General features: G+C 37.3%; 1 protein-coding gene across 2 annotated transcripts in view; it reads right to left on the reverse strand.

Moving 5' to 3' along the window:
- The window catches only part of LOC145314344 (calmodulin-alpha-like), a 42,917-nt gene that overhangs the window by 12,524 nt on the left and 5,444 nt on the right, over positions 1-24,949 (reverse strand). Inside the window, exons 2-6 of one of the 2 annotated variants that reach the window (XM_080154220.1) lie at positions 24,795-24,851; positions 6,604-6,674; positions 6,453-6,496; positions 5,619-5,675; positions 5,007-5,100 (exon numbers count right to left, since the gene is read on the reverse strand). In XM_080154220.1, coding sequence (XP_080010346.1) covers positions 5,007-5,100; positions 5,619-5,675; positions 6,453-6,496; positions 6,604-6,674; positions 24,795-24,851 — 323 coding nt within the window. Of the gene's footprint in view, positions 1-5,006; positions 5,101-5,618; positions 5,676-6,452; positions 6,497-6,559; positions 6,675-24,794; positions 24,852-24,949 lie in introns of both variants that reach the window. The other variant, XM_080154221.1, reaches the window with a different exon arrangement.

Consider the following 24,949-nt stretch of genomic DNA (forward strand, 5'->3'; position numbering starts at 1 on the left):
TACTTATAAAGTTGCTGTGCTACTTAAAAATTGAGATTATGTTTATGTTTGCTTATAAGTAGGGTAAAAATTGACTTTACAACCGTTTCACAAAGACTACTCTTTACCAGAAACTATTCAAACTCAAGGTTTACTTACTTTTTAAATTCAAAGCCACAAAAGTATTCTGAAATCAATTTATTAAGACAGATAAAGGTTTAGTTTCTTCTAAAAAACGCTAATTATAATTATGGAATCTCCCTACTTGGTCATAATTAAAGCTTGAGAAATCAATTAAAACGAACTAATTATTTGATAAAGACATCCAATAGATCGATAATGTATGATAGTTTTAAAAGTATAAGTGCTAATAACCACTAAAATAGAGTTTCTAATAGTTTAATTAATAATTGGTGTTAAATATCTCTTTGTTTTAAATGACTTTTTATAAATATTTGGTAAATTGTATGATTCCCATATGTAAAAAATATGCGTGTACAAAATGGAACCAAGAATGATTACTTGAATTCGAGTTTAAACCCACTCGTGTTGCAATTACAACATGTTGACTCAAATTCTTCAATGTGGATTCACGCAACCTCCCCCAGTTGCATTAGAAGGGAGATTGATAGGTAGTTTAGATGCCTAATAATCAAGTGTATAATATTAACACATCCCTTAATCCCAGGCTCCTTTTAGGAGAGTGTCATTCATTACGGTGACTGGGACACCTGCCATACTCAAAATCGGCGAGAGTGAGGTAATAACGAGGAGCTCTCATGGACAGCGTGTCAAGTCATACTTAAATGTGGAGCTTGAGCTGACCTTGTGGCTATACAAAAGTGTCTCAACATACTCCAGGAGTCTTAGGTCCAAACCCTAAGAAACTATGGCTAATCAAACAAAAAAAACTTATTTCAAAGTGTGCTATTGTGTGAACATTCTTTCTCCCCACAACTCCTTTCCTATGATAAGAGACCGTCCGTATGTCCAAAACGGATAGCTTTTTTCTCTCTCGTTAATTTAGGCATGATAGAATTGTCGTACCGATTCAAAACTTTGTATGGTGATTCCTGTAGTAGTTGAGTACAATTTAGAAAGCGTAGCAACATAATAATCGTAACAAGAATGTACGTAACATGTTGATTCTTAACTTTTTTAACAACACATTTCTATGTGATATAATTGTCTGATTGATCTGATTTTTGGGATACTGATTCCTAGTACGACAAAGTACAATGTTATAAGCAAAGTTTTGCTTATTAAGTTCAGACACTCTACAATAGTAATTTTCCATTTGTCCTTCGTCCTTATTTTAGAGCTTCGCTTTTATTGATGTTGTCATCCTTGTTATACCTTATAACCCAGCTTTTTATACTATTCATCTAGTAGTTTATTCCTGTGTACTGTTCAATATTGACTATTACATGATGCTAACCTACTCCCTGTGGGCATATTTATTGATGGAATATTGCAGAAATAAGACAATATATCATTACTTATGCAATATCAATATTCTTGGATGTACTTTATTCATACTAGTAGCGCCAACTGCAAGTTTCTGCAAGCAAAGTTTAAAACCACGAAACTTCCAAGTTCGTAGCTGTGTTTAGTGCCCTAGGAAAATGGGGATAAATGACAAATATTTTGGCTTACCTATTCTATTGACGTCATAAAAGAGGGAAAAAGAAAGGGAAGAAGTAAAGAAACCCATAGAAAAGAGATGTGGTATAGGGTATTTCCTGACGTCAATAAAATAATTAGGCCAAAAGCAGTGACATCTATCCCCATTTTGCTAGGGCACTATAGACAGAAACTCCAAGTTCTACCCATAATTCACTTCAATGGTTAAAATGCCTGGATATATTGATATACAACAGACTGGCCTTGAATTAATCTTAAGAATCCTATAGAATTAGTAAGTTTCAATATTATACTTTTAAATTAAAGAAAGCTTTAAATGGTCACTAAAAAGTAAAAAAAAAAATATAAGGAAATGAAGGTAAAAGCATTTGATAGATTTTCTATAAAGATCTGCAAGATTTATTTTTCGTTTTTATTATTTTTTTTAATATTTTTACGTAGAGCAGTAGTTATTTTTAGTTGGTTCGCCTGTTAGGAAAATTGTTTTAATAAATGGCATTTTACTTCAAGATATTTTTCCTGTAAATCCAAATCCAAACATCAAACGGAAAGACAGTCATTGTTCTACTTTATATTATAGAAAACTAGCGGCTTGTAAAATATAGCTCTGAAATAGTGTATAGTGTCAGAATTGAATAATCAGAATATAAATCAGGGATAAGGGATGGGAAACGTAGGAAAATATTATTTCAGGCCTATTTCAAGCCTAGGCCTATTTCTAGCGTAATAAACCAGTTTTGGGATGGCGCAGTGCTTCGTATAAAACGCTAATAAAAAAGCTGTGTGTGTGTGTAGATAAAGTATAGAATCAAATTCAGGTAGCTAGTTTAAAGTAAAAAACATAACTTTTTATAAACCTATATATTAATGGCTTTTGTTAAAATGAAGTTTTTTCTCTCCCAAATTTTTTTTATCTTTTACTTTGGTAATTTGAACTGTCAGAAAGCTATCGTTGGGTTTCCCTCAGACAGATTTTAGTTTGTATTATTTGCATTTTTATTAATGAGTAAAAATTTTATTTGAAAATTTCATTGCTAATTAAAATTCAAAATAAATAAATTAATATGCACTTGGGTAACATTCTATCAAGTATTCTTTGTAGTGATATTATGTAGTGATATATTTGTACTGTGTTGTATTGTGTATTGTACATATATTAGGGTTAAAGTGTTGTATCAATTTCGTATTAAATTTTTAAAATTCAAAATACAACATCTAATTTATAAACTACCAAATGAAAATTCGTAGCTACCTCCTTTCCAAAAAATAATCCCGTTATTTTTGTTTTTTCTATATGGCCCTTTTTTAATGTTTAACTCTAAGCAGATTTAATAATTAAGCTAATGTGATCTAACACCATTTATATTTATTTTTTAGTAGCAGACGAAATCATTATTTTTCCCAGAATTGTCTGCTTCTAATATTTTCGCCAATTGGTGATTGGTTGTTAAAAACAGGCCGATTCTTATTGGTTTAGAGCTATAGCTACTTGGGAGCGTCCGCCAGTTTGATAGTAATTTGTAATAGTTGCAATATCCCTTTAGAATCTAGGCCGGGACCTAATTAATAGCCAGGTTTCCTATCCCTTATCCCTGAATTAGACTCTCTCCTCAAGTGCCCCTAGAGGCCTCTAGGGGCGTAGCCGCTAGTTGGACATATAGTCAGGGAGAATAGGAACAATCCGACCATATTATTGGTTAGAAAATGTAAACATTTTGGTATAAAAGGCCAGTTATTCTTTATTTCATCCATGTAATAAGCCAGCTATTTTAGTCGCTCGTATTATGGACTTCGTCTGCTAAAAATTCCTTTTTAAGTTGTACGGATTATTGTGTCTGATTGTTCAAATAGTTTCCCTCAACCAACATCCTTGCATTTTTAGAAAAAGTAGAGTCCGCTCATAGATCTCTCTGGTTTTAAGACAGTGTGCAAATAATATTACAAAATTCATTTTTAAAAATTTTACACAAGATAGTACTTTTTTTTCGGAAACAACTAAACAGTTTGAGCTTTCCAACCCAGGAAAATGTACCAAAAGTTTTAGATGGTTTTAAGCTATTTTTCTGCTCCTGACCTTCACCTTTAAGTACAGAGCATTTCAAAACATGTATTGTATTATTTTATTTGATTTTAAAAAATTCATTCAATTCAAAAACACTAAACAGAACTTTTCACTTTATAACAAAGGATAATGTTTTTTTGGGGGTTTTATTAGAGCACCCATTTTCCATATTTTATAGACAGGTCTAAGATGTAATCAATCAAACACTTTCAATACCTGAGCATATTTTAATCCAGTAAAAACTGGTTCCAGAAAAAAAGTGTTCAATTATACATAGTTTTTTTTTACATCTCAGAGTGCATTAGCTTCAATTTTTAAAATTTTAACTATAACGACGAAGTCCAATCTGCACCACTTTTGTACCACTTTTGATTCCTGTGACGACATAAAAATGAGGGATTCTCCATCAGGGGCGTCCAAGCTTTTATTTTGGGGGGGGTAAAATTTTTTTAAGGGGGGGGTAATTCGGTTTTGGTGGGGGGGTAAAATGGCGCGCGAAGCGCGCCGCAATTTATTTTTACCCCCCCCCAAAATTTTTACCCTGGGGTAAAATTTGCTTGGGGGGGGGGGTAATTACCCCCCCTAAAATTTGTTGGCAGGGGTAAAATTTGTTTACCCCCCCCAAAATTTACCCCCGGGGTAAAATTTTTTTGGGGGGGGTAATCGCCCCATTACCCCCCCCCCCCCCTTGGACGTCTATGTTCTCCATCTCTTTTTTTGGGATTTTCTTTCTTACTTCTCCGCTCATCTCCCTCTTTTTTATGACGTCACAGGCTTCGTCACTAAAACTAGAAAACGCCTGGATGATTTTTTGGTTAAATTAGACCTAGATAAAATAGTTAGGGTTTAGGAGAAATATAAATGATTATGTAGTGCCAAATATGAAGCTTTCCTTCTATACCATCCACATTTACTTAATTTCCATAAAACGATTTCCTAAGGTCAAACTAACAAAAAATTAATTTAATTCTTGCAACTCCAAATGACTGAATATATCAAATGGCAAGCTCTGTTTAATTTATTCTATTATCTTGCATAATATATTCCTGGGGAAAAAAAAAGTATATGTGTCTGTCTAACTGTACCGAAAGATCTCGTTAACCGCTAATCCGATATGGCTCCCCCATACAGTGAAGCCTGTTATAGGTACCGAGAAGAATTTTTACTTTTTGGGGGGAAGGGACCTCCAACCTCCCAAGAGAAATCACACTTTTAAGCTAAAAACAAAATTGTAAGGTCGACTTTTCCCCTCTACTCTTCAAATTGCTCCTAGAGACCTCTATAGGCGTAACCGTTAATTGTAGAAAAAATATATACCAACCTAAAATAAGTTGAATTTCTGATTCAGTGACAGATTCTCCCATAAATCTCATCATCATTGATAATTCTCTTCTGTCTATAAATCCATTGCCGTCCTAAATCATTATATCAATCAAAGAACAAATCATTATATCTTTATCAGTGGCGTGCGGTAGGGGTGTCTGCCACCCTCTTAAAATTGAAATGGGGAAGGCATGCCTTCCTATTTTTTCACCCACACCCGCTATGCACGCCACTGATATTTTAACTAAACGAAAATAAAAATTATTTTAGAATTACCGCAAGAAAAAAGTGCGTTTACTCAAACCTATTTATGGACCCCAGATCCCCATCTTATTTTAATTAAAAATATATTTTTAGCTCCGGGGGGAGATGGTTTGTGGGTGGGGGAAGCTATACCCCTTCGAAACCCTATCCTTACGGGACTCTGATAACCTTAATACAAGCATTTAAAATAAGCATAAAAAACTTTGTAATTTAAAGTTCGTATGAAGTATGAATAAAAACGCCGACGAATTTTTTAAAAGACCAATTATGATTTTTGATAATTAAGTTTAAAGACTCCTTGTTGTCAAGCTAGAATACAGTGAGCTAAAGATATAAAAAAATTTACCCCATCAAAAATATTAAATGCTTCTCTGATTTCTTCTTCTGCGTTCTGCTCATTGATCTAAAAAATATTATTTTTGTGTGAGGATATTTCGTTTATTGACCCTAATAAAATTATGTTTCTATAGAATTTTTGACAATTTTTTTTATTATTGACAGTAATTGAACTGTAAACAATCAAGTAGAACAAACATAATGACCTATTGTACTTTAAAAGCTTCCTTTTTCTTGAGTATTATTATTTAATTTATCTATATATCAAGAGAGTCCAAGGGAGGGGAGAGGAGGAGGTAAAACTCCTATAACCTTGGTAACACCCTTTTACCCCCCATCCCCCAAAAACCTTTGCTATAGTTTTATCTATCTACATTTTGTCTAAATTAATTGTTCAAGTATAGATGAATAATCCAATTAAATACTTGGTTCCAGTGCAGTGTTGGGGACCTTTATCGTCTGCTAGCAAAATACTTTCTGCTCTTTTGAAGCGACTTGACTGTATAAGTATTTTCAACAGATCCAATTGGAAGTCGGTACAGGGTCCCGTGGACATTCAGATATTCAACCCCTGCCCCCTCTATTATTTTACTTTAATCTATCGATTTATCTGTCTGTCTACCTTCATAGCCATCATAGTTAGAAACGCTGGGAAATTAATCATGCCTTTCCCATTCTTATCTCATTATCTATCTATCTGTCTTACTAGATATTTATCTATCTATCGGTCTACCTTAATCGCCATCATGGTAAGGAACACTGGAAGATCAATCATGTCTGTTCCATCCTTATCTCATAGTCTATCTATCTATCTCACAATATACCTATCTATCTATCTGTCTACCTTCATAGCCATCATGGTAAGGAACTCTGGAAGATCAATCATGCCTGTTCCATCCTTATATCATAGTTTATCTATCTACCTTACTAGATACCTATCTATCTGTCTACCTTCATAGCCATCATGGTAAGGAACTCTGGAAGATCAATCATACCAGTTCCATCCTTATCGACCTCATTCACCATGTCCTGGAGCTCAGCCTCGGTGGGGTTCTGACCTATGTGTCTGAACATAAAATCATAATAAGTAACAAGGATGAAAAAGTCTAAAAGCAATTAAACAATTCTGATATACATAATAGTAAAAGTATGTTTGTGTTTATTTGTGTCTGTCTGTATCTTAGGTTCTCGCTAACCGCTTGTGCTCTCCTTTAAAGTGAAGCTTTTTATAGGTGTTTTATAGATGTATACCCATATTTTTTGGGAGTGTACCTCTACGCTCCCAAGAAAATTGTCCATTGAAAAAAGAATCACCCCTTCCCCCCCCCAATTTTTTTTTAAAAACTTAAATGTAAAGTGAAGTAGCGACCTAAAATGCTTCTATAGGTCTCTGGGCCTAGCCGCTTGTAGAAAATAAAGCCGCTTCTTATTCCTGAAACCCGTTTGCTGTTGCCAAGAAAATAAGCTATTGATTATTAATTTCTGTCAATGGTAAGTGGGTTAAATTAACCAATACTTCTAAAAAATTATTTTAAAAGGAATATCTTTAGTAGGGTATAATGATTTTTAAAAGCGAAGCTTTTCTATAATTAGGGTCGGTCCGTACGTCCGTCCGTCCGAGATAGATAGCTTTTATTCGTTAATTTAGGCATGTTAGAATTGTCCTATCGATTTCAAACTTTGCATGATGATTCCTGTAGTAGTTAGGTACTATTTAGAAAACGTAGCAACTCTATAATCATTACCAGAATGTCCGTATGTCCATTTTAAACATTTTTTTAAACATTGAAAAGTGTTAATGTCCGTTTGTCCTACCGTTTCAGTGCTTCGCTTTTATGGATGTTGTCATCCTTGTTTAAAGAAAATCATTAAAAGTAAAAAAGGGTATAGTCCTTTCCATGACATCGCTCCATATGGGGCGATGATTTTCTATAGCTCCTTCAAGGAGCTATAGCATAGCCTCTTATCATATGGAGCGATGTGATAGCCCCTTTTAAGGAGCGTTCATATCGCCTCTTATGATAAGAGGCTATGCTATAGCTCCTTCATGGCCTCTTAATAGCTCCTTTGAAGGGGCGTTAATATCGCCTCTTATGATAAGAGGCTATACTATAGCCCCATGATGGCTCCTTCATAGCCTCTCCATCGCCCCTCCATAGTCCTTTACCTCCAGTGCCCCTTCATCGCTCCTTCATCGCCCCTACATCGCTCCTTCATCTCTCCTTCTTGAAATTTATATTAAATTGTACTTTGATGGCCCCTACATCGCCCCTACATCGCCCCTACATCGCTCCTTCATCTCTAATTCTTGAATTTTATATTACATTGTACTTTGATGGCCCCTACATCGCTCCTCCATCGCCCCTACATCGCTCATACATCGCCCCTACATCGCTCCTTCATCTCTCCTTCTTGAAATTTATATTACATTGTACTTTGATGGCCCCTACATCGCTCCTCCATCGCCCCTTCATCGCTCCTCCATCGCCCCTACATCGCTCCTTCATCTCTCCTTCTTGAAATTTATATTACATTGTACTTTGATGGCCCCTACATCGCTCCTCCATGGCCCCTTCATCGCTCCTACATCGCCCCTACATCGCTCCTTCATCTCTCCTTCTTGAAATTTATATTACATTGTACTTTGATGGCCCCTACATCGCTCCTCCATCGCCCCTTCATCGCTCCTACATCGCCCCTACATCGCTCCTTCATCTCTCCTTCTTGATATTTATATTACATTGTACTTTGATGGCCCCTACATCGCTCCTACATCGCTCCTACATCGCTCCTCCATCGCCCCTTCATCGCTCCTTCTCCAAATTTATATAACATTGCAACTTGATGGCCCCTACATCGCTGCTACATCGCTCCTCCATCGCTCCTACATCGCCCCTTCATCGCTCCTTCCACAAATTTATATTACATTGTACTTTGATGGCCCCTACATCTCTCCTCCATCGCTCCTCCATCGCCCCTTAATAGCCCCTTACCTTAATTTATATAAAAAAGCCCCTACATAGCCTCTCCATCGCCCCTTAATAGCTCCTTACCTTAATTTATATAACATAGCCCCTACATAGCCTCTCCATCGCCCCTTAATAGCCCCTTATCTTAATTTATATAACAAAGCCCCTACATAGCCTCTCAATCGCCCCTAATAGCCCCTTACCTTTATTTATATAACAAAGCTCCTACATAGCCTCTCCATCGCCCCTTAATAGTCCCTTACCTTAATTTATATAACATAGCTCTTACATAGCCTCTCAATCGCCCCTTAAAAGCCCATTACCTTAATTTATATAACATAGCCCCTACATAGCCTCTCCATCGCCCCTTACCTTAATTTATATAACATAGCCCCTACATAGCCTCTCCATCGCCCCTTAATAGCTCCTTACCTTAATTTATATAACATAGCCCCTACATAGCCTCTCCATCGCCCCTTAATAGCCCCTTACCTTAATTTATATAACATAGCCTCTACATAGCCTCTCCATCGCCCCTTAATAGCCCCTTACCTTAATTTATATAACATAGCCCTACATAGCCTCTCCATCGCCCCTTAATAGCCCCTTACCTTAATTTATATAGCATAGCCCCTACATAGCCTCTCCATCGCCCCTTAATAGCCTCTTACCTTAATTTATATAATCCTTACCTTAATATATATAACATAGCCCCTACATAGCCTCTCCATCGCCCCTAAATAGCCCCTTACCCTAATTTATATAACATAGCCCCTACATAGCCTCTCCATCGCCCCTTAATAGCTCCTTACCTTAATTGATATAACATAGCCCCTACATAGCCTCTCCATTGCCCCTTAATAGCCCCTTACCTTAATTTATATAACATAGCCTCTACATAGCCTCTCCATCGCCCCTTAATAGCCCCTTACCTTAATTTATATAACATAGCCCTACATAGCCTCTCCATCGTCCCTTAATAGCCCCTTACCTTAATTTATATAGCATAGCCCCTACATAGCCTCTCCATCGCCCCTTAATAGCCTCTTACCTTAATTTATATAATCCTTACCTTAATATATATAACATAGCCCCTACATAGCCTCTCCATCGCCCCTAAATAGCCCCTTACCCTAATTTATATAACATAGCCCCTACATAGCCTCTCCATCGCCCCTTAATAGCCCCTTACCTTAATTTATATAACATAGCCTCTACATAGCCTCTCCATCGCCCCTTAATAGCCCCTTACCTTAATTTATATAACATAGCCCTACATAGCCTCTCCATCGCCCCTTAATAGCCCCTTACCTTAATTTATATAGCATAGCCCCTACATAGCCTCTCCATCGCCCCTTAATAGCCTCTTACCTTAATTTATATAATCCTTACCTTAATATATATAACATAGTCCCTACATAGCCTCTCCATCGCCCCTAAATAGCCCCTTACCCTAATTTATATAACATAGCCCCTACATAGCCTCTCCATCGCCCCTTAATAGCTCCTTACCTTAATTTATATAACATAGCCCCTACATAGCCTCTCCATCGCCCCTTAATAGCCCCTTACCTTAATTTATATAACATAGCCTCTACATAGCCTCTCCATCGCCCCTTAATAGCCCCTTACCTTAATTTACATAACATAGCCCTACATAGCCTCTCCATCGCCCCTTAATAGCTCCTTACCTTAATTTATATAGCATAGCCCCTACATAGCCTCTCCATCGCCCCTTAATAGCCTCTTACCTTAATTTATATAATCCTTACCTTAATATATATAACATAGCCCCTACATAGCCTCTCCATCGCCCCTAAATAGCCCCTTACCCTAATTTATATAACATAGCCCCTACATAGCCTCTCCATCGCCCCTTAATAGCCTCTTACCTTAATTTATATAACATAGGCCCTACAAAGCATCTCCATCGCCCCTTAATAGCCCCTTACCTTAATTATATAACATAGCCCCTACATAGCCTCTCCATCGCCCCTTAATAGCCTCTTACCTTAATTTATATAACATCTCTCCTACATCGCCCCTTCATCGCTCCTTCTCCAAATTTATATTACATTGCAACTTGATGGCCCCTACATCGCTGCTACATCGCTCCTTCATCGCTCCTACATCGCCCCTCCATCGCTCCTACATCGCTCCTTCTCCAAATTTATATTAAATTGTACTGTGATGGCCCCTACATCGCTCCTACATCGCTCCTTCATCGCTCCTACATCGCCCCTTCATCGCTCCTTCTCCAAATTTATATTAAATTGTACTGTGATGGCCCCTACATCGCCCCTCCATCGCCCCTCCATCGCTCCTACATCGCCCCTCCATCGCTCCTTCATCGCTCCTTCTCCAAATTTATATTACATTGTACTTTGATGGCTCCTACATCGCCCCTCCATCGCTCCTACATCGCCCCTCCATCGCTCCTACATTGCTCCTTCATCGCTCCTTCTCCAAATTTATATTAAATTGTACTGTGATGGCCCCTACATCGCTCCTACATCGCTCCTACATCGCTCCTTCATCGCTCCTACATCGCCCCTTCATCGCTCCTTCTCCAAATTTATATTACATTGTACTTTGATGGCCCCTACATCGCCCCTCCATCGCTCCTACATCGCCCCTCCATCGCTCCTACAACGCTCCTTCATCGCTCCTTCTCCAAATTTATATTAAATTGTACTGTGATGGCCCCTACATTGCTCCTACATTGCTCCTTCATCGCTCCTACATCGCCCCTTCATCGCTCCTTCTCCAAATTTATATTACATTGCAACTTGATGGCCCCTACATCGCTCCTACATCGCTCCTCCATCGCTCCTTCATCGCTCCTATATCGCCCCTTCATTGCTCCTTCTCCAAATTTATATTACATTGCAACTTGATGGCCCCTACATCGCCCCTTAATAGCCCCTTACCTTAATTTATATAACAAAGCTCCTATATGGCCTCTCTATCGCCCCTTAATAGCCACTTAATTTAATTATATAACATTGCCCCTACATAGCCTCTCCATCGCCCCTTAATAGCCCCTTACCTAAATTTATATAACAAAGCTCCTATATAGCCTCTCCATCGCCCCTTAATAGCCCCTTACCTTAATTATGTAACATAGCCCCTACATAGCCTCTCAATCGCCCCTTAATAGCCTCTTACCTTAATTTATATAACATAGCTCTTACATAGCCTCTCAATCGCCCCTTAAAAGCCCATTACCTTAATTTATATAACATAGCCCCTACATAGCCTCTCCATCGCCCCTTACCTTAATCTATATAACAAAGCTCCTACATAGCCTCTCCATCGCCCCATAATAGCCTCTTACCTTAATTATGTAACATAGCCTCTACATAGCCTCTCCATCGCCCCTTAATATCCCCTTACCTTAATTATATAACATAGCTCCTACATAGCCTCCCCATCGCCCCTTAATAGCCCCTTACCCGAATTTATATAACATAGCCCCTAAATAGCCTCTCCATCGCCCCTTAATAGCCCCTTACCTTAATTTATATAACATAGCCCCTACATAGCCTCTCCATCGCCCCTTAATAGTCCTTTACCTTAATTTATATAAAATAGCCCCTATATAGCCTCTCCATCGCCCCTTAATAGCAAATTTATATAACATAGCCGCTACATAGCCTCTCCATCGCCCCTTAATAGCTCCTTACCTTAATTTATATAACATAGCCTCTCCATCGCCCCTTAATAGCCCTCCATCGCCACTTAAAAGCCCCTTACCTTAATTTATATAACATAGCCTCTACATACATACAGACAAAGATCCTGTTACTTTATTATAAGGATTAAAATAAAATAGTTATTAACCTCCCCAGGACCTATGAGAAGCTACCCTATTAAAGAGAACGATCTCAGGACCTATAGGAATCTTCACTGTAAAGGAGAACCATATTGGTTCAGCGGTTAGCAAGATCCTTCGGTACAGACAGACATTCATACATACAGACAAAGATTCTGTTAATTTATTTTAAGAAATACAGATAAAATTGTTATAAACCTTTCCAGGCCTAAAACCATCTCAGGACCTAATTTCTGCCGTTGACAACTCGAGTTAAGTTACTATATTATTTTTACAATGTTTAACTTATCTGTTATTATTGGCTGACGAAAAGTTTGGGCAAAAAAAAAGATTTATCCTTCAATGAAATATCTCTCCAGTATAATTTTGGCAAGTGCTAATTTATTAAGAATAAAGTTTGCCACAAATTTACCAAAAAATCTCATTGTCATTTCGCCAGGGAGGATTAGGATAGTTCCCAAAGTGTTATAAGTTGGCTTATCCAAGAGTGCTGTCTAGTCTCCAAAGTTTTATAATACCGTTTTCTTATTCGTTAGATTAACAAACTTGGGGACTTTTTATTGTTTTGTGATTGTTTAGTTCATTAAGTTGAGTGTCTAAATGTTTTAACCACTAATTCTAAACTAAAGAAGGGGTAATTTTGTGAATCATCAATGGGAATAATTAATATATAAACATACATATATATACAGTGTTTTTTTTTTATGAGAGCATTTTTGAAAGCAATTTTACCCTACTTATAGTTATCAGAATTTAATGAGTAATGGCTTATTCTCTTCGTTTTTTATAACCATTAACAGAAAAGCAAAAAAATATTTCAGTTTTTATTTAAAAAGTACAGTAAATTCAAAATTTCAAAACATGGGTGTCAACATCTAAAATAGTTATTTCTCGCATAGTATTATAAACGGCTTTCCGCGGATATAAAAAGTACAGTTATGAGATTAAAACTAGTTTTTTTAGGCCCGAGGTGCCGAAGGCACCGGCTAAAAAAACTGGGTTTAATCTTATGATTGTACATATCTATATTCGTAGAAAGCTGGATATAATACGATGCTAGACATAGTTTTTTCGTATGGATGAGAACCGGTTCCTATCCACCGGATTCAAATGAATACGAGAAATGGTTTTAGCGCATTTTTCTTATGCTCAAATCTTCTACCCTTTCCAAGAATGGAGGGAGTACATTGGGGGGCCAGTATTCCCTCCCTGGTTGAGATATGGCCTTCAAATTTCAAAATGTTCTAGTACATGTCACAAATAGTATCTATATAAATTTTTAGCTCTATATCTCAACTTTGAAGCGTTTTGCAGCCATTCTTGCAAAGGTAGATTATAAGAAAAATGCACTAAAACCATTTTTAGATGTTGACACCTAAGTTTTAAATTTTTTAATTCACTGTACTTTTTGAATAAAAACTGAAATATTTTTTGCTTTTCTATTAAAGGTTATAAAAAAGAAGAGAATAAGCCATTAATCATTAAATTCTGATAACTATAAGTAAGGTAAAATTGCTTTCAAAAAAGTTCTCATAAAAAACACACTGTATATATGTATATATATCATTTTATCGACAATCGTCTTATCCCTGTAGATCTCTGATTATCAGAGCATTTTTGAAATATTTGCTGCTTATTTTTTGGCTGCCTTTGGCAAAATAATTTTTTTTCATAAAAAATGTATACAAAATTATCGTATTAATTTGGTAAATATATCATTGCACTTGAATTATTTTTAAGTCACTAACGGCTAATCCCATAGATGACCCTAGGAGTACTTTAATGAATAGATGTGGTGGAGAGGGGGGGGGAGGGGGAAGGTTAAGAATTTAAGGGAAGTGATACCTTCCGGGGGCTGAAAGTGTTGGTCCCCTCCCCAAAATGAAAACTTTTCCTGCGAGTAAAATAAGCTTCAATGTAAAGGAGAAGCATATCGGTTCAGTTGATACTGATAAACATCCTGTTACGTTAATGTAAATATTAGTTTAAGGATAGTCTGTATAATCTCAGAGAGAAAGGAAACATTAGGCAATTTTTACAATAGTCTCCAAAGTTTTATAATGAAGTTTTCTTATTCGTTGGCTCAAAACTTTGGGGACTTTTGTCATATTTTGGTTGTAGTGTTGCAATTTTGTGTATCGTTATTAGGGATGGATAAAAATTTATCGGCCATTGTCTTATTCCTTTAGATCCTTGGTATAATAACAAAAATTAAGATATTGCTTCGCTTTTTATGGACAAATATCCTGTTATTTTATTATAAGGAAAAAAAATAAACTATCTTAAAATCATCTCAGGACTCAGCGGTTAGCAAGATCCTACGGTATAGACAGACAGACATACATCATATCGGTTTAGCAGCAAACGAGATCCTTTGCTACAGACAAAAAAAAACTTTGTATATCGACTAGCGGCTACGCCCTCAGCATCTATTGGCTCTGTATTCAAAGGGGAATGAATTAAAGCCTAAAACCTTCCCAGGACTTAAAATAGAATAGCCTAAAACCATCCCTCGACTTAAAATAAAATAGCCTAAAGCCATTACAAGACAAATATTAAGCTTACCTGAAATAGAAAGCCCAATCTGTTTAGTAGTTATTGAGATCTTAAGTTTCAGAACAGAAAGCCTTATTAACGTGGACAAACGCAGGATGTTTCGGACAAATGTCGGAGTGGACATTATATAAGTAAAACGCAGAAGTGTCTATAATATCTTAAAAATTAGGTTTCAACAACATTTGTTTAGTTATTTCTACACAGGTTAGGTTAGGTTAAGATATAAATATACAAATAAGCCCCCTGCAGGGGTTAGGCATATAAAAAAACATATTTGACAGTTGTAAACAATGTGAGAAAAAAATATGTTTTAGTTTAATGAAATGTTCTATCTGTTTCAAACCTTTGCCTTTCGATAGAACTTACCTACTTTGGAAAACTGTTAGACTGATTTTAAAATTTCAGTCTGTGAGAAAAGATATTCAAGATTTTTTTTTGTTTTGAAAGATTTTTATCTTATAAATAAAATAAAAGACACTCCTGCGTTTTACATAAGCAATGTCCACTCCGACGATTGTCCCATTCCTAGGTTTGTCCACTCCAACGTTTGTTTATGTTTTACTACTTTATATAATAGGATAATATGTATTCTTCTTTTATATTTCTCTTTTCTTATTCACTTGCAGCTGCGCTCTTTTTAATGTAAGGAGGCAGAAAAATAGCCTAAACCAATTAGGGGCTTAAATCTGAAAATGAAAAAGCAAAAAACCATCCCATGACCTATGTGAAGCTTCCCTTAAATGGAGAATTTAGTCAGTTTATGAAATTTTTAAGCTTCAGACCAAAAAAAATACTTTTTTTGTTAAAAGAGAGACTTTTCTACAATTAGGGTTAGTCCTTTCGTCATCGCTCTTCTCATTAAGTTAAGCATGTGGTTTTCTCTGCTATTGTTAAAGATAGACTGTTGAGATTTTTAGTGAATATTCCCATGACATATGTATATCCAGTCTATAAATTATTTTGTCTGTCTCTCAATTATGCTTCAAAAGACTTAGGTTTCGTGATAATCTTTGAGTAATAGCATATTCTCTTAAAGTCTGCTCTATAACTTACTTTGTCTGTTTGTCCATTATATGATCCTTATTCAATATTCTATTTAACTAAAAAATTTCATTCTCTTAGTTTATTTTTTTTTCTTTATTTCATTATGTTATTATATTATTTATATTTATTTTATTAATTCATTATATTTTCATTATAATTTTCCTTTTTAAATGCGAAACTTTTCTATAGTAAGGATTGGTTTGTCCGTACATCCAAACGGTTTGACGACATTTTCTTTAATTTAGACATGTTATAAATATCCTATCGATTTCAAACTTTGCAGAATGATTTCTATAACAGTTGGGTACAATACTATATTCATTACTAGAAAGTATGTACGTCCATTTTTTTTGTATAATATCATTGTCCCATTCATCTGGGTTTTGGAGTAATGTTTCTTAGGACAACAAGGTTTAGTATTATAATCAAATACTAAAAATAAAATTATGCCCTTTTACTATATTCTATACTAGCAGATTCGCCCCTAGCCTCTAGGGGCTTTGCCCCAAGAGGTGATAAAAATTTTTTTTGGCGAAATTCGTAATAGGACCAAGAAAATCTTCAGCAAAAAAAAAATGGGGGGGGATTTTTTTGTTTTTGGGGGGGTTGGGGGTATCCCACCCCCCAAGAAAATAGCCTAAAACCACCACAGGACCAGTAGGTATATTCCCTGAATAGTAGAATATAATCGGTCCAGTGGTTACCGAGATCTTAAGGACTGACAGACGGACAGACAGACGGACAGACAGACAGATTGATGGACAGACATCATTCTACTTTGTATTATAGATTTACGCTAATTTTAACAAAATTTATGTTTGACCTCCTGATTTTAGAGCTTTGCTTTTGTGAATGTTGTTATCCTTGTTATCTTGCTTTTTTTTCCTTTTTCATAACCTATTATATAAAGTAGTAATCTTTTTTTTGTCTGTAGAAAAGCTAACCGCTGAACCTATATGGTTCTCCTTTACAGTGAAGCTTCTTTTAAGTTCATAGAGGGTTTATAATTATTTCGAGGGAGGGTATCTCCACCCTCCCAGAAAATTCACCCCAAGAAAAATATTACCCAATCCCCTCAAAAAATCTTTTTAACTTTTTAAAAGCAAAGCTTTTCTATATTAAGGATCAGTCCGTACGTCTGTAACGGTTAGCTATTTTCGTTAATTTAGGCATGTGATTCCTGTAGTAGAAAGGTACGATTTAGAAAGTCTATAATCATTATCAGAATATCCGTACGTCCATTTTAAGCATACTAATTATTAACTTAGAACAAATTTTTATGTATCAAAATTATCCGATTAATCTGATTTCTGGGATACTGATTCCTAGGACAACAAAATAGAATGTTATAAGCGAATCATATCTATAATCAAGTCCAAAAAATGTGAGTACGTCCTTAAGCATTTTCCTGCATGTAAGCAATTTCTCAATAAATTTACTTACAATTTTGTTTCGAATTTTAAATTTATGTTCTGACTATTCAGTTCTGACACTCTACATTATTAATGTTCATTAAACTTTTTTCTACCGTTTCAGAGCTTTGCTTTTATAAATGTTGTCATCCTTGTCATCCTTTTAAAACTTAAATTTAAAACTGTAGAGGGTCACATTCCTTCCTTACCTTAATGCCCTACCTTCTATAATGAAGGGGCAATACAATTACAGAGGCTGTACAGGAGCCATAAAGGGCCTATGTTATATAAATTAAGGTAAGGGGCGATGAAGAGGCTATGAAGGGGCTATGTTATATAAATTAAGGTAAGAGGCTATTAAGGGGCGATGGAGAGGCTATGTAGGGGCTATGTTATATAATTAAGGTAAGGGGCTATTAAGGGGCGATGGAGATGCTTTGTAGGGCCTATGTTATATAAATTAAGGTAAGAGGCTATTAAGGGGCGATGGAGAGGCTATGTAGGGGCTATGTTATATAAATTAGGGTAAGGGGCTATTTAGGGGCGATGGAGAGGCTATGTAGGGGCTATGTTATATATATTAAGGTAAGGATTATATAAATTAAGGTAAGAGGCTATTAAGGGGCGATGGAGAGGCTATGTAGGGGCTATGCTATATAAATTAAGGTAAGGAGCTATTAAGGGGCGATGGAGAGGCTATGTAGGGCTATGTTATGTAAATTAAGGTAAGGGGCTATTAAGGGGCGATGGAGAGGCTATGTAGAGGCTATGTTATATAAATTAAGGTAAGGGGCTATTAAGGGGCGATGGAGAGGCTATGTAGGGGCTATGTTATATAAATTAAGGTAAGGAGCTATTAAGGGGCGATGGAGAGGCTATGTAGGGGCTATGTTATATAAATTAGGGTAAGGGGCTATTTAGGGGCGATGGAGAGGCTATGTAGGGACTATGTTATATATATTAAGGTAAAAATTATATAAATTAAGGTAAGAGGCTATTAAGGGGCGATGGAGAGGCTATGTAGGGGCTATGCTATATAAATTAAGGTAAGGGGCTATTAAGGGGCGATGGAGAGGCTATGTAGGGCTATGTTATATAAATTAAGGTAAGGGGCTATTAAGGGGCGATGGAGAGGCTATGTAGAGGCTATGTTATATAAATTAAGGTAAGGGGCTATTAAGGGGCGATGGAGAGGCTATGTAGGGGCTATGTTATATAAATTAGGGTAAGGGGCTATTTAGGGGCGATGGAGAGGCTATGTAGGGGCTATGTTATATATATTAAGGTAAGGATTATATAAATTAAGGTAAGAGGCTATTAAGGGGCGATGGAGAGGCTATGTAGGGGCTATGCTATATAAATTAAGGTAAGGGGCTATTAAGGGGCGATGGAGAGGCTATGTAGGGCTATGTTATATAAATTAAGGTAAGGGGCTATTAAGGGGCGATGGAGAGGCTATGTAGAGGCTATGTTATATAAATTAAGGTAAGGGGCTATTAAGGGGCAATGGAGAGGCTATGTGGGGCTATGTTATATCAATTAAGGTAAGGAGCTATTAAGGGGCGATGGAGAGGCTATGTAGGGGCTATGTTATATAAATTAGGGTAAGGGGCTATTTAGGGGCGATGGAGAGGCTATGTAGGGGCTATGTTATATATATTAAGGTAAGGATTATATAAATTAAGGTAAGAGGCTATTAAGGGGCGATGGAGAGGCTATGTAGGGGCTATGCTATATAAATTAAGGTAAGGGGCTATTAAGGGGCGATGGAGAGGCTATGTAGGGCTATGTTATATAAATTAAGGTAAGGGGCTATTAAGGGGCGATGGAGAGGCTATGTAGAGGCTATGTTATATAAATTAAGGTAAGGGGCTATTAAGGGGCGATGGAGAGGCTATGTAGGGGCTATGTTATATAAATTAAGGTAAGGAGCTATTAAGGGGCGATGGAGAGGCTATGTAGGGGCTATGTTATATAAATTAAGGTAAGGGGCGATGGAGAGGCTATGTAGGGGCTATGTTATATAAATTAAGGTAATGGGCTTTTAAGGGGCGATTGAGAGGCTATGTAAGAGCTATGTTATATAAATTAAGGTAAGGGACTATTAAGGGGCGATGGAGAGGCTATGTAGGAGCTTTGTTATATAAATAAAGGTAAGGGGCTATTAGGGGCGATTGAGAGGCTATGTAGGGGCTTTGTTATATAAATTAAGATAAGGGGCTATTAAGGGGCGATGGAGAGGCTATGTAGGGGCTATGTTATATAAATTAAGGTAAGGAGCTATTAAGGGGCGATGGAGAGGCTATGTAGGGGCTTTTTTATATAAATTAAGGTAAGGGGCTATTAAGGGGCGATGGAGGAGCGATGGAGGAGAGATGTAGGGGCCATCAAAGTACAATGTAATATAAATTTGTGGAAGGAGCGATGAAGGGGCGATGTAGGAGCGATGGAGGAGCGATGTAGCAGCGATGTAGGGGCCATCAAGTTGCAATGTTATATAAATTTGGAGAAGGAGCGATGAAGGGGCGATGGAGGAGCGATGTAGGAGCGATGTAGGAGCGATGTAGGGGCCATCAAGTTGCAATGTAATATAAATTTGGAGAAGGAGCGATGAAGGGGCGATGGAGGAGCGATGTAGGAGCGATGTAGGAGCGATGTAGGGGCCATCAAGTTGCAATGTAATATAAATTTGTAGAAGGAGCGATGAAGGGGCGATGTAGGAGCGATGTAGGGGCCATCACAGTACAATTTAATATAAATTTGGAGAAGGAGCGATGAAGGAGCGATGTAGGAGCGATGAAGGAGCGATGTAGGGGCCATCAAGTTGCAATGTAATATAAATTTGGAGAAGAAGCGATGAAGGGGCGATGTAGGAGAAATGTTATATAAATTAAGGTAAGAGGCTATTAAGGGGCGATGGAGAGGCTATGTAGGGGCTATGTTATATAATTAAGGTAAGGGGCTATTAAGGGGCGATGGAGAGGCTATGTAGGGCTATGTTATGTAAATTAAGGTAAGGGGCTATTAAGGGGCGATGGAGAGGCTATGTAGAGGCTATGTTATATAAATTAAGGTAAGGGGCTATTAAGGGGCGATGGAGAGGCTATGTAGGGGCTATGTTATATAAATTAAGGTAAGGAGCTATTAAGGGGCGATGGAGAGGCTATGTAGGGGCTATGTTATATAAATTAGGGTAAGGGGCTATTTAGGGGCGATGGAGAGGCTATGTAGGGACTATGTTATATATATTAAGGTAAGGATTATATAAATTAAGGTAAGAGGCTATTAAGGGGCGATGGAGAGGCTATGTAGGGGCTATGCTATATAAATTAAGGTAAGGAGCTATTAAGGGGCGATGGAGAGGCTATGTAGGGCTATGTTATGTAAATTAAGGTAAGGGGCTATTAAGGGGCGATGGAGAGGCTATGTAGAGGCTATGTTATATAAATTAAGGTAAGGGGCTATTAAGGGGCGATGGAGAGGCTATGTAGGGGCTATGTTATATAAATTAAGGTAAGGAGCTATTAAGGGGCGATGGAGAGGCTATGTAGGGGCTATGTTATATAAATTAGGGTAAGGGGCTATTTAGGGGCGATGGAGAGGCTATGTAGGGACTATGTTATATATATTAAGGTAAGGATTATATAAATTAAGGTAAGAGGCTATTAAGGGGCGATGGAGAGGCTATGTAGGGGCTATGCTATATAAATTAAGGTAAGGGGCTATTAAGGGGCGATGGAGAGGCTATGTAGGGCTATGTTATATAAATTAAGGTAAGGGGCTATTAAGGGGCGATGGAGAGGCTATGTAGAGGCTATGTTATATAAATTAAGGTAAGGGGCTATTAAGGGGCGATGGAGAGGCTATGTAGGGGCTATGTTATATAAATTAGGGTATGGGGCTATTTAGGGGCGATGGAGAGGCTATGTAGGGGCTATGTTATATATATTAAGGTAAGGATTATATAAATTAAGGTAAGAGGCTATTAAGGGGCGATGGAGAGGCTATGTAGGGGCTATGCTATATAAATTAAGGTAAGGGGCTATTAAGGGGCGATGGAGAGGCTATGTAGGGCTATGTTATATAAATTAAGGTAAGGGGCTATTAAGGGGCGATGGAGAGGCTATGTAGAGGCTATGTTATATAAATTAAGGTAAGGGGCTATTAAGGGGCAATGGAGAGGCTATGTAGGGGCTATGTTATATCAATTAAGGTAAGGAGCTATTAAGGGGCGATGGAGAGGCTATGTAGGGGCTATGTTATATAAATTAGGGTAAGGGGCTATTTAGGGGCGATGGAGAGGCTATGTAGGGGCTATGTTATATATATTAAGGTAAGGATTATATAAATTAAGGTAAGAGGCTATTAAGGGGCGATGGAGAGGCTATGTAGGGGCTATGCTATATAAATTAAGGTAAGGGGCTATTAAGGGGCGATGGAGAGGCTATGTAGGGCTATGTTATATAAATTAAGGTAAGGGGCTATTAAGGGGCGATGGAGAGGCTATGTAGAGGCTATGTTATATAAATTAAGGTAAGGGGCTATTAAGGGGCGATGGAGAGGCTATGTAGGGGCTATGTTATATAAATTAAGGTAAGGAGCTATTAAGGGGCGATGGAGAGGCTATGTAGGGGCTATGTTATATAAATTAAGGTAAGGGGCGATGGAGAGGCTATGTTATATAAATTAAGGTAATGGGCTTTTAAGGGGCGATTGAGAGGCTATGTAAGAGCTATGTTATATAAATTAAGGTAAGGGACTATTAAGGGGCGATGGAGAGGCTATGTAGGAGCTTTGTTATATAAATAAAGGTAAGGGGCTATTAGGGGCGATTGAGAGGCTATGTAGGGGCTTTGTTATATAAATTAAGATAAGGGGCTATTAAGGGGCGATGGAGAGGCTATGTAGGGGCTATGTTATATAAATTAAGGTAAGGAGCTATTAAGGGGCGATGGAGAGGCTATGTAGGGGCTTTTTTATATAAATTAAGGTAAGGGGCTATTAAGGGGCGATGGAGGAGCGATGGAGGAGAGATGTAGGGGCCATCAAAGTACAATGTAATATAAATTTGTGAAAAGCGATGAAGGGGCGATGTAGGAGCGATGGAGGAGCGATGTAGCAGCGATGTAGGGGCCATCAAGTTGCAATGTTATATAAATTTGGAGAAGGAGCGATGAAGGGGCGATGGAGGAGCGATGTAGGAGCGATGTAGGAGCGATGTAGGGGCCATCAAGTTGCAATGTAATATAAATTTGGAGAAGGAGCGATGAAGGGGCGATGGAGGAGCGATGTAGGAGCGATGTAGGGGCCATCAAGTTGCAATGTAATATAAATTTGTAGAAGGAGCGATGAAGGGGCGATGTAGGAGCGATGTAGGGGCCATCACAGTACAATTTAATATAAATTTGGAGAAGGAGCGATGAAGGAGCGATGTAGGAGCGATGAAGGAGCGATGTAGGGGCCATCAAGTTGCAATGTAATATAAATTTGGAGAAGAAGCGATGAAGGGGCGATGTAGGAGAGATGAAGGAGCGATGTAGGAGCGATGTAGGGGCCATCACAGTACAATGTAATATAAATTTGAAGAAGGAGCGATGAAGGGGCGATGTAGGAGCGATGGAGGGGCGATGTAGGAGCGATGGAGGGGCGATGTAGGAGCGATGGAGGGGCGATGTAGGGGCCATCAAAGTACAATGTAATATAAATTTGAAGAAGGAGCGATGAAGGGGCGATGTAGGAGCGATGGAGGGGCGATGTAGGGGCCATCAAAGTACAATGTAATATAAATTTGGAGAAGGAGCGATGGAGGAGCGATGAAGGGGCGATGTAGGAGCGATATAGGGGCCATCAAGGGACTAAGATATATAAAATCGTGAAGGGGCCATGAAGAGGCGATATTTTATTAAATAGCCCCTTGGGATAAGAGGACATATCATCTCCTCTTTAGAAGGGGCAATAAAGGAGCGATAAAGGATCATTTAATCGCCTCTTAGGGCAAGGGGCTATCAAATCGCTCCTTTCAAGGAGTCATAACATCGCCTCTTGTTATATGGGGCTATTAAATCGCTCCTTTCAAGGAGCCAATACATCGCCCCTTGTCATAAGAGGCGATCAATTAAAATCATCGCCCCATATGGAGCGATGTCATGGAAAGGACTATACCCGTAAAAAATAATTAGCAGGACATGACTATTTTAATTATCCTAAAACTAACAGATTATTTACACGTCAACGCTTTTAACAAATTTAAATATTTTTTTTTTAATGAAGAAGTGCTTCTCTAAAATTTATATTTTTGGTCCATCTGTCATTCCGTTAGTATAATAAGTAGGGGGACAAAGTGTCTTCAAAATCAGCCATGTGACGTCATAAAATGAGGGATTATCCATCTCTTTTTTAGGGGTTTTCTTTCCCACTTCTCTCATTTACCTCATTTTATAACGTCACATGGCTGTTTTTTTGAGACACTTTGTCCCACTACGTGTGATAAGTACAAATACATAACTTTTTTATGATTCAGATTTCTTATATGCCACTACTTTTTGCAAAAACAAGGATGACAACATCCATAAAAGCGAAGCACTGAAACGGTAGGACAAACGGACATTAACACTTGTATAGTATCTGAACTGAAAAATCGGAACATAAATGTATAAATGTCGAATCAAAATTGTAGGTAAATTTGTTGAAAAACTGCTTAAAAACAGGATAATGTTTATGGACATACTTACATTTTTGGACTTGATTATAGAGTTGCTTCGCTTATAATATTGTTCTTTGTTGTCCCAGGAATCAATATACCAAAAATCAGATCAAACGGATAATTAAAACACTTGAAAATTTATTGTTAAAAAAGTAGAAAAATCAACATGTTTAAAATGGACGTAGGGACATTCTGGTAATGATTATAGAGTTGCTACGCTTTCTAAATCGTACCCAACTACTACAGGAATCATCATGCAAAGTTTAAAATCGATAGGACAATTCTAACATGCCTAAATTAACGAATAAAAGCTATCTATCTCGGACGGACGGACGGACCGACCCTAATTATAGAAAAGCTTTGCTTTTAAAAATATATTTAAAGAACAGGTTAAAATAATTCCATTTGAACTATTTTTCACTTTTTTCACACTTTTTTTACTCTTGTTCAAGCTTCTTTAAAAGCATTATCAGATTTAGAAGATAAGAGGCATGAAAATCTGATTTAAAATAAGCAGATTTAGAGACTTTTAATAAATTATATTGAGACTTTTTGTGATATCATTTATAATTTGGTAATTATCTTTTTTTATATAATTTTCATCATATTTACAAGCTGTTTTAAACTTACGGACGGATTGACGTATGGAAATTAATATTGAGATTACCTCATAATTTTCCCTAATTGTTTACTGCTTATACTTCCTTCTCCAGTTGAGTCGAATCTAAAACAATAATAAAAATTTATTCATAATGCACCTGACATAACCTAACCATAAAGGTTTTAATTTCTATTTTCCTTTTTTTGATGTAGCTTTGAACT

Source organism: Acartia tonsa, chromosome 3 (assembly GCF_053477335.1).
Source record: "Acartia tonsa isolate MP-2025a chromosome 3, ASM5347733v1, whole genome shotgun sequence".
Taxonomy (NCBI): Eukaryota; Metazoa; Arthropoda; class Copepoda; order Calanoida; family Acartiidae; genus Acartia; species Acartia tonsa.